At 44.8% G+C, this 11,523-nt stretch overlaps 1 protein-coding gene across 1 annotated transcript in view; it reads right to left on the bottom strand.

Annotated features, from left to right (window-relative positions):
• Positions 1-609: 609 nt before the first annotated feature.
• Positions 610-11,523, bottom strand: part of LOC147698519 (uncharacterized) — a 308,742-nt gene continuing 297,828 nt past the window's right edge. Inside the window, exon 3 of the mRNA XM_086936251.1 lies at positions 610-780. Coding sequence (XP_086792377.1) covers positions 610-780 — 171 coding nt within the window. The remainder of the gene's footprint in view (positions 781-11,523) is intronic.

The following is an 11,523-nucleotide window of genomic DNA, read 5'->3' as shown; positions in this document are numbered from 1 at the left end:
ACACGAGGAAATACTTTTAAAGACTAACTAGGAGTAAATTGCAGTAATCATGATTGCCGATACCAGGGTTGTTGCTCGGTGATTTTTGATTGTTTAAAGAGAAATGTTCAAATCTTTGGAATGTTCAGTAGTTGAATCTTAACAACAGTGGAGGCGCAATTCATGATGGATGCCGATATCACGTTAAAATGAAATTGTATTTCAAAATACACTATTTTTTGCATATTTATTGAGTACATTTGTGGAAATCTCAATATTCAGGACAGATCTTTCCAGAAGTTTAATAAGTAAAGGGACTACAATGATGGTATCACTTGATTGGTCTTGTCGATTCAAAGGAGGGTGCTGTTGTATATTGATTCTTCTTGTAATATGGCCTCTACCTGTGTCAGTTGATGGTCTGGTCAGCTGGCGAGGTGTATACTCAGCCGTGTCCTACAATAAATCTACATGTAATCAACTAGAATTATCTTGTCATCTACCTACATCTATTTACAACAGGTGCCATCATGACCCAGCCCACTAGCACAACAAACATGTCTACAGGATGGGAGGTAACACACTGAAAACTAAAAATTACTACACAGTAAAAGATGACCCAATCATTAGTTAACCAAACAAGCCTACTGTACTCACAGCTGAATCTTCTTTTGGTCTTGTTCCAGTAGATGTACTGTTTGCAAATCCATTCATGTCTCGGTAACCAACCCTGGAACTCCGACGCAATCCCTTTCGGTGTAAATTTCTGCCCACTTCCTTCTCTGTGTCAGAAGAAGAACTCTGTTGAAAGATGTAACAAACTTTCTTCAATAACTGAGTGCATGATTTCATATGTATTGATAGGTGACATCAAAATGAGGCAAATGTACATTTTCTTATTGTCGTTGTGAAAATGATGACATTACATTTATATTTAAATTGTCAATTAAAACTATTGTGCATTAAATGAAAGGGTCGGGAATGACCACATACATTACATAAGCAGAGACACCTGTTGAAATGCAATCTATTCAGTAGCATAACAGTGAAAACTGCAAGAGTCAAATGCATTGTTTACTATGAAATAAGACAAATTGGCCACCACCTTGCCTGCAGAGAGGCATTAGGGGTGCTACGTGACCACAAAAAAAACAAAAAAAACATAAATAGGTCTTCTAGGTGCAATGTGGGAAAAGGCCTATATATTTCCCATAAGGAAAATTGCATTAAAGTAAATACATTGCCCTGTCCTCTTGAAAGCAACTTCCTCCTGTGCGGAGCCTGTTTACAGGATTCTCCTGATGTTCTGGCAGGCAGGGACCTCACACAGGTGCCCCTGATGGTGAACCTGCTTTTCTGCTTGGTCAGGCATCATAACTAAGTGGGCTAATGTATGTATGTGAAGATGGCTAACCTGGCCTGGGGTCGCCAAACTGTGTTCCCTGCTGTAGGAAATTGGGTTACTGGTTGAGGGTGTTAGCCAATGTCACCATGTTTTAACACCTTGGCTGCTATGACTTTTCCCCTCCTGTGCTGAGCTTCATCGAACCCCATTGTTCATGACAAGGTCAGCTCGTCATAAGCACAGCTCCATTGTGCCTCATGACGAGCTGAGCTCGTCATGAGCAGGGAAGGGGTTAAGGAGTAGGCACATGCACTTTAGCACTGGTTTGCAGTGGTACAGCACACAGAGTCATAAGGTCAACAAGAACATATCAGCAAAAATGGAGGAAGAAGGCCAAAGGTTTTGGGTAAGATCACCCTATGGTTGAGAGGTCTAACATGTGTCCCTCTCAGCTGAAAGTGGGGAGAATGACCCATCCCTTTGGGAGTTATCATCCTTAAGGCAGAAGAACGTGGATAGGCCATCAGCACTGGTGTGGACCGACTCGAGATGGTGTTCCACCATAAAGTCCATTCCCTGTAAGGAGATGGACCACCTCAACAGTTTGGGATTTTCACCCATCATGTGAATTAGCCCTCGGAGGAGTCTGTTGTCTGGCTGAAACTGGAAGTGAGTCCAAAACAGGTATGTTCTAAGCATCATCAGTGCCCAATCACAGCAAAGGCCTCCCTTTCTATCTCACTCCACCTCTGTGCTCGTGGAAGTAACCTTCTGCCAATTAAGGCTACCATGTGGTCTAGTCACATCTTATTTCACTGTGTTAAGAGAGCCCCTTGGCCATGCTCTGAAGTATTTCTCTGCACTAAGAACTCCTTAGATAAATCAGGAGACTTTAGTATGGGTGAAGTACACATGGACCTCCTTGAGGGCATTACAAGCTTTCTGCAGGTCTCTGTCCAGATCACCTGTCTGGGCTGGTTCTTTGAAATCAGCTCTTTTAAAGGGGAAACAATGGTGCCATTCTCATTATCAAACCTCCTACAGTTTCCTGTGAGGACGAGGAAGGCCTTTACCTCAATCTTGGTTTTAGGGTGTTGCCAGGCCAAGATAGTTTCAATTGTGTCCTGGAGAGGCTGCACCTTGTACCTACCCAACATGTGATCTAGATACACCACTGAATCCTGCCCTATCTGGCACTTATTGGCCTTGATGGTCAGGCTTACCTGCTGCACAGCCTGAAGCACCTCCTGTAGGTGGTACAGAGGTTCCTCCCAGCTGGAGCTGTAGACAGCTATGTTGTCCATTAGGCAGCACAGAATACCTCCTTCCCAGTTAGGACTCTGATGACCACCCTCTGAAAGGTGACAGAGGCATTCTCCAAACTACAGGGCATCACCCTAAACTGGAAGTGGCCCTCTGGGATTGAGAATGAAGACCTCTCCTTTGACCCCATAGTCAGAGCAAAACTACTGAGAAATTTAGCAGCTCCCAACCTGTCTATGTGCTCATCAGCTTGGGGGACGTGGTGCATCAGTAATTGAAGCCTCTGTAGTCCACATAGAACCTGATTAATGGGGTAGTGCTCGGTGGGGCAGTCTTGGGACTAACACCACAGGGCTGGACCAGGAACTGTTGGAGGGCTCAATAACGCCAGCATCTTGGTGAGATCATTCTTGATCTTGGCCCTTGCCTTGCCTCACAACCTGTAAATCTTATTTTTAATAGGTGGACTGTCTCCAGTGTCTATGTCATGGAAACACAGAGGTGTGAGTCCAGGGGTGATGGAGAACAGATAGGCAAACTGCCCCAGCAACCGGGGACAGTCACTCTGCTGTTCTTGAGTCAGGGTAGGGGAAAGGTTGACACCCTCCACTGACTAATCATGCTCGTGCACAGCCGGAGGTCAGGCAAAGGCTCACTCTCCTCTTTCACTTCTTTGTTTGTCACCAGGAGCATGGTCACTTCGTACTCCTCAAAGTTTGGTTTAAGGAGGTTCACTTGGGGCAACCTTAAAGTGGTCTTAAAATCCACCAGGTAGGTGGACTCCCTCCAATGCTCCTTCACCTCATTTGTGCCTGTCCAGAGATCCTGGATAGCTATGGGTTCCCCAGGATCCATAACCTACACCTTCTGTCCAGATTAAAACTCTACTAGAGTGGCCTTATGGTCACATGAGAGCTGCATAACCTCTTGACTGGCCTCAAGGTGGCTATTTGCCCATTTCCAGAAGCGGTGCATCTGGTCGAGGAGGGCCTGCATGTAGCTGCCACATCTTGAGGGTGTTTCCTGGAAGCTTGCTCCCACCCCTCTCTCACAAAACTAAGAGATCCCCTAACAGGGTGGCCATAGAGGAGTTTAAAGGGGTAAACTCAACTGTGGCACCTCCCTGTAGGCAGAGAGAAGGCATGGCAGGAGGCCGTCCCTCTTACGCCTCATGGGCTCAGGTAGGCCCATTATCATGCCCTTCAGGGTCTTGTTGAATCTCTCCACAACACCGTTGGTTTGGGGGTGATATGGTGTGGAGAACCTATAAGTTACTCTCCACTCATCCCACATGGACTATATATATGCTGACATGAAGTTAATGCCTCTGTCAGACACTACCACTTTAGGGAACCCCACATGTTAAAAATCCCCATCAGGGCCAGGGCCACTGCAGGTGCAGTCACTGACCTCAGAGGGATGGCTTCTGGGTAGTGAGCGGTGTGGTCCACCAAGATCAGGATTAACCTGTTGCCTAAAGCTGTCACAGGGTCCAACAGTATTAATGCCTACCCTCTCAAAGGGAGTGCCACAGATGGGTGGCAGGGTCAGGGGGCTTTTTTACTGACTTACCAATCGCCTTATAGGTGGGACAGGTCCTATAGAAGGCCTCTGAGGCTGTCTTCATCCGGGGCCAATAGAAGTGGGCAAGAAGCCTGGTGAAGGTCTTGTATAGCCAGGAATTTCCTGTTTTAGCACTGAAACATTGGTTGATCTCCAACTCACAGGCTGCCCCAAGTCCAGGAACCTTAGGCTCGCTATATAGAAGGTCATTCTCCCAATAGATCAGTTGATCTCCAGAGGTGTCACCTGCTGCCTGGGCCCCAGCTTGCCCCTTCAAGCCCTCTAGAGTGGGGCACTCCTTCTGCGCCTTTCAGAATTCCTCCCTGGTGGGTCCATCCTCAATTTGCCAACCAGCAAGGTCAGGCAGGTCAGCCAGGGCAACACTGTCCTCCCGATTGGCTCAGGGGCGCCCTCCTCAGGTGCTCCATCAACCTGGACTGGAGCAACTTCAGGGACTGGTTTCCCACACACCTTACTCCCACACGTCTGGCACCTGCCTGGACCATTGTTCCAGGCCCAGGTGCCCTTGACTTCTTTCCCGGGAAGCCACGGACTGTGTTTCATACAGCCCCATCCAGGCAATCCCAACATCTACAAGTATGATCTGACCTCTACCTCCCTACGGATAGTGTACTCAAGGTCGCAGCCCAACAGACAATCTACAGGCATGGCAGGGTTCACAACTACTTTTAGAGAACCTGAGGCCCCCCCCCACTCAAAGGGAACCAGAGCCACCGGTAGATGACTCTCCTGATTGTTCATGACCGTGAATTGATAGAATGTGATAGGGAGTAACAGATCTAATGACACCAGCTGACATCTTAGAGGAGTCATGATGGCTCCTGTGTCTCTCAGAGCCTCCACCCATTGGCCATTGATGCAACCCAGTCCCTGTACTTAGAAGTATCGGCAGGCATATAAGCTTTTGGCACCATCTTCTTATCCCCCAGGTAAACTAGGGTCACCTCTCTCTGTTCCCCAAAGCTAACTGGGACCACCTCCTCCCCAAGCACTACACTTGCCAACTCAGGAGGAAGCCCACTGGTGTTGGGGCTGTACCCTCTTAGGACATTTGAAGTCACCCTTGGAGTGCCCAATCTTGTAGCTCTTGATGAAATGGGTGACAATATTCCTTGTCTGCTTATCAATGAATACCTTAGTTTTAGGCTCAGACTAGGACTGGTTACTGCTGTTTCCCGGGGAATTGTTTTGGAGGCCATTTGAGAACTCCTTTATTTTAAGTTTTTCTCACCCCTCTTTCTTCTGGTGGGACCCTGACCAGCCTAGTAGGAATCTGCCCCTGATACCTTTCTGGACACACTGGTGCTGGCCCAGAGGTCCACCTCCTCAGCAAGCTTCCTTGGGTCAGTTAGCTTACTATCTTTTAGGTGCTGGCACAGCTCTGGAAAACAAACACTGAGCATGTGCTTTGTCAAACTGAGATTGCACAACCCACTGTAGTCATTACCTTTGCTGCCCCACACCCAATAATTTAGTGTCTTGCTAGAGTAGTCCATGAAATGCACCCAGGACTGGTTGGGGAGTTTCTGGCTGTTCCTGAATCGCTGGTGATACTTTTCAGGGGTCAGTGTTTTCAAGATGGCTTTCATGGGGGTTCTGAGGAAAGCCTCTTTATGTATTTTCACCCCCACGTTTTTCAACTGATGCTGTTGGTTTTTCGACTGTGAGTGTGTACTGAGGTCTGGCAGCCAGGCCTCAGTGCCAGTGCTCTGACCCTAAGGAGTATGAGGCATTGGCTGTACTCAACTGGAAATGGCTAACTTACCTGTACCTCACTAGTAAATGGTACCCTGCTACCCAGGGCAAGTACATTAGGAGGGTACCCCAGGGCTTGCAGCTCTGCTTGTGCCACCGTGGAAGTCCCCTGATTAAAATAAGTCAACCTGTCTGCCGCTGCAGACTGGTAGAGCAGTTGTGCACTGCTAGTCTGACTTTCACATTGAAAGCAATGGCAAGCCACTACTTACACTGGACTTGTGTGTATGTCACCCCACTGGCAAGCCTACCAAGCCCTAAAGGCAGTGCGCAACAGATGACCCAGGCATGACATGTACTTTGCATGTCCTGACAGTAAAACATGCAAAACTACAAATCCTGTGCTGCGTGAAAAGGAGAGTGGAGGAGAGCACCATATTTACAGAAATATTGAACTCTGCTCCCCTTTCCACAGCGCTAGAGCTGAAATCAGCTGCCTTGCGCCATGGAGACAACTTTTTCACAAGGGTGTTTCCATGAGTCCAGCATAGGTTTTGTACTGTACAAAATACTATGCAAAGACTGACTTTAACCCTTTTGCGTCTTTATATGTGTGTTGTAAAGTGCAGCACAAATTCAGAAAAGAGTTAAAGTCAGAAAAGGAAGTAGAAATGAAAGCATTTCTTCTTCGTTGAGCCTACTTCAAAAGGGTGTAGTTTTCTGATGCTAAACCCTATCTACTTTATTTAGTAAATAGGTTTTAATGTCAGAAACCTTGGGTGGATGCATGAGAACGCTTATGCTCCACCCAGGGTACACCCCTTCGGTGCTAAGTAATGCAAAGCAGTGCTATTTTTTGGCGCAAACACGGTGCAAAATCTTATTCATTTTCCCCTAGGTTGCCTAATTGGTGATTACAGGGTTAAACACTGACTCGTCAGCTGTTCTATCTTCAGAATGGTGCAACCAAAGTAGGCACTCCAAGGTATCAAACCAGTCATACCATTGTCAGACTTGCATCTCAAGTCGGAATTAATGTAACTTGTTACAGTGTGCAGCTTTAGCAATCCTGCCACATTGTTGCCTTTAAAACTCATTTGCCTTACTGGGCATAAATGGGGCCTGCACCAGGAAACAGCCCACTGCCTTCCTGGAAAGATGTGCAAATGACTCTTAGGAAGGAGAACAATAAGGGATTGCAGGCCAAGGAGGTGTCACTTCCCTGCTGCTGGAAGCCACTTGGGAGTTAGCACCAAAAGGCAGGCTTCCAAGGCAGAAGGGCAGATGTGTGACATCAAGGGAAAGGCTGCCCCACTGTTGAAATAGACAGGCTGGCACGGGAAACAGAGAGGGGAAATCCGTTGCCAAACCGTTTTCCCCATGGGTGTGTAACCCTGAAGTAGCTACCACCCAAGGGTGGGCTAGGGAGGTCTGAACACCAAGAGAGAGGTCTTGCATCTTGAGAGTTGGCAGAATAGTGCATCCTGGGATAATGAGAGGGCCAGATGCCAAACTCCACAGGAAGCAGTCACCACATGGGAGGGAACATGGCAGCCCATTGGCTACCAACCACATCTTCCCCTGAGGTTACTTTCTGAGCATAAAGCGGGCACTGCTAGCACCCAGACTTCAAATCTCGACCAACTTGCAGGAAGGAATGAAGAAGGACTGCTCTGATGCATAGAGGGACAAGCAAAGAGAGGCTGTACCATCAAAGAATCCACCAGTTGCACCTGGTGGCTAGCAAAGAGAGCATAGTGTCACACAGGATTACTGTATGGCACTGCACAGACACAAGTTCAAATCCTCACTGCTGAACATCAGTGTAATACATTGGGTCACTGGTTGAGGGGGGTTAGCCAATGTTACCATGTTTTAAGGAGCTAGCACATGCACTTTAGCACTAGTTAGCAGTGGTAAAGTGCTCAGAGTCCTAAGGCAAGCAAAAACAAGATCAGCAAAAATGGAGGCGGAAGGCAAAATGTTTGGGGGAAGACCACCCTTAGGTCTAACACCTACATATAGTCAGAGTACATGGGATTCCCTCAATCCAGTATTTCTGTTTCTGTGCTGTCATACTCCTCCTGGTTCTATTAGTGTGTCTGATTGACAAGGAGCAGTGTTAATCCCTGTAGGATTTTGGAACTCCGGACTTAGTCTGGTTCTCTTGTTGCATTCTCAATGTCAGTCAAAATTAACACATGAAACCCCCTGGGCTTCACAAAAATGATAGGGAACTGCCTCCTAAGGTTAAGAAGAAAAGAGCAGTGCTTAATTTGAGCCGGTGGTGTCCAGTGTACAGCACTGGCACTTAATTGTCAACACTAGCATTTATGACAGTCTGCCACATGGTGGCGCTGCATACCAAATTTAGTGATGAGCACAAAAACTGTTGTTTATAAATTCAATAGCCATTTAAATTGATTAATAACTGCCGCCCAAGCAATTCGTCTAGCTTAGGGTGCATAGAATAGTTTGAATTGTCCTACTTGTAGTAGTGTGAGGGTTAGTAGATGAGATGGTATTGTCATTGGCAACGCTGGCAGGGACAATGAGTGGGGCAAGCAGCAGTAGCCTCCTGACGAGGGCCATGGCACTTTATTTATTTTTTATCTACAAATTATGCATTGGAAGAGAGCCCTCATGCATAGAAAAAGACTGCACTTTTATAGAGTTCTGAACAAAGGATTTCACACACTCAACACTGTTGTACATGACTCCCACTGCGTGGAACAATCCGAATCAAGCAATGTGAAACAGTTGCAGAAGAATACATTTCAAAAGTCTCCTATAACATGAAGCTTCTTATGAACTCTACTTGTGCTAGAACAAATAAGGTAAATGTTTACTTAATTCTATTAAGACAGCCTGGCTATACCATGGATGCTACAATTTTGCTGAAAGAAGAAGTTAATATTCTTGGGAAAGTCATTGTCTTATCTGGGAAAGATTCATCCAACATTATTCTACTGAGGCATGAAAATACAAGATTCTCTACATGGTACAAAACATGAAGAACAAATGTCACAGCCATGTTGGAGTCTGAGGCCTAGACTCTCTAAATTAGCACCAGTTTGGTTTGCATTAGTGCAATGCATTTAATTTCAGGAAAACTGCTATATTAGAATGACAAGTAATTTCCACCATCGACAGAGGAGGCACAAAGAGAAGAACAGGAAAGATAGCCCACTCAAGCTGATGAATAAGAAGAAAGAAATGAGAGTGACAATAAATTCAACCAGTGGTAAACACTGTCCTGCTCTAAGCCCACTGCAAGCTGACAGGTCTTCTTATAAAGAGACACTATGTGCTGTCTGGTAGGCAATAGATAACATTCTGCAAACATTTTAAAAATCATTATATTCCTAATTTGCACATTGCTAAAGAAAAAATAAACTTATTTCGATTTGATTTAACTCTGAATCTCAAAAACATTTCTGAAAACCAAAGCTTAAACATCTGCCTGATTTTGTTCAACCTTATTTAAAAACTGCATTGATTTTCAATGTACCAAAAGCAAGTTCACTTCACTCAAGTTTCAAGTTTTTATTTTATGATTTGGAACTCGTGAGAGGTCCACATAAAAAGTGCAACAGCAAAACAGTACAAATATATAAAATCATTCAGTTGTTACAAAGTAAAGATGACCGACCTGATTAATATAAATTCAAAAAGCATTTAAAAAAGTTAAATATTCTAGAACAAAACATTTCATTAGGGGGGCTTAGGATCGCTTCAGAAAATGCATTGGCAGATAGAATACCTAATTTCAAACAAATTGGTCTTATCCACTTACGCCGCGAATTTGACAAAGCTGGGCAAATAAACAGAACATGGGAGAGGTCTTGGATCGAATGGTTACACAAAGTACATATGTTGGAAGAACCATACCATTTGGATAGGAGATTATTCAAGGGTAACATGTCTTGTCTTAGCAAGTACCAAAAACGCCGAATGCCATGTGGAAGATTCCAAGATACATAGTATTGCATGGATTTAAAAACATAGGAATTAATCACCGACAGACTGCTTTTCTTTGATACAATAGAATCTCTATCCAACATAAAGCTTAACCTCCAGGTTGCTGATTTTAATAATGCCTTTAATTGATAAGAAGAAAGTGAAAACAAAGAGGATTCTTCCAATCGCAACAAAGAGACCGCCTTTCTAAAGTTTTTTACGATTGGAGAAAGTTCTTTTAAAGGACCCAGTAATTCCTTTTGAATGAGATGTCTTAACGTGGAGGGTTCGCATTTAGCTAGATAGAAGACCCATCTGACTATCCCAGCTAGACCTTGGACCCAGCTACTTCTTATGCCAAACTCAAGCCTAAGAGAGGCCACAGAACAGGTGGAATTAACGGAGGATAGTTGTCGCAAGAGTCTACCTTCAATAATGTGGAGGAAACCCCAGTTGCTCACATCAATGAGTTCAGTACAGTACAGTAATGAGGCAGGGATTTTTGCTCGGAAAGCTACTAACAAGTAGGGAAAATGACGTTTTCCTGTGACTTTGTAGAGAGCGTTTAGACCCTTGCCCTGCGTCAGAGCCTTGCGCATATTATTTTCAATATGGGCCTTGTCACTCATATTACCACAAATTATTTTCCCCAAAAATACGTATGAATTTACGATTTCTAACTTATGGCCACCTAATGTCCATACGAAACTCCCATGAGCAGGTTTTTTCTTCCCCGACATGCACATAACTTTACTTTTAGAGATGTTTATCTGTAGAAAGTGCGACTCTGCGAAAACATGTAATGCCTGTAGACGCTTGTTCAACCCTTTCGGTGTCAAATCTAACAACAATATGTCATCAGCATACATTAAACACACAATAGCTTTATCCCCCAATACAGGAGCAATTCCACTGCTCAAAGATAGAACTTGAGGGAGATCGTGAACGTAAAGGGAGAACAATAAAGGAGCCAACAAACAGCCCTGTTTGAATCCATTGGCCGAGGGAATGGATTCTGACAAGCCTCTTTCTCCTCCCAACAATATTCTGCACCAGGTATCCGTATGGAGATCCCGAATTAAATCTAAAAGTAAAGGTGGGATGCCCAAAAACAATAGTTTCCTCCACAGCAGGTGGCGGTCAACTTTATCAAATGCTGTGGAAAAATCTATGAAGGCAGCATATACCTTTCCACCCCGGACTCTGATGTATTTGTCCATAATCACTTGTAAAGCTGTTAGATTATCCATAGTCCAGTCTGTCCCAACCTGTCAGTGGATAATGCATATCCTTGTAGAAGACCCCTCACTCACAAACCTAGTTGGTGACATGCTTCATCATCGGGGTCCCACCCCATAGGCCGAGTGCCTATAGGGTGTGCTGCGACACCTGATTACAGTGGAGCGGGTTGTTTTCTTTTATGTGTTCAAGGCGATCAAATAAATGAATTTAAAAAGGGCCAACACTACTCACTGCAAGTTTTTATTCTTGAGTGCTTGAACCCTAATAAAAAATGTGTAACACCTATGCCTAATTAGGTAGACTTCGGTGTAAAATAAGAAGTGTCATTAAAAATAGCTAAGTGTGCTATGTGAAGTGTGATTACTGCTATTGATTAAAAAGGTCTACATGTTTCAACCATTGTATTTATTCATTGGTTTTCGTCAGGACCGTGATATTGAACTGGGTGGTCCGCA

The sequence above is a fragment of the Lissotriton vulgaris genome, chromosome 8 (genome assembly GCF_964263255.1).
Source record: "Lissotriton vulgaris chromosome 8, aLisVul1.2, whole genome shotgun sequence".
Taxonomy (NCBI): Eukaryota; Metazoa; Chordata; class Amphibia; order Caudata; family Salamandridae; genus Lissotriton; species Lissotriton vulgaris.
The sequence above is the reverse complement of the archived record's forward strand: the minus strand, read 5'-3'. Positions and strand labels throughout refer to the sequence as shown.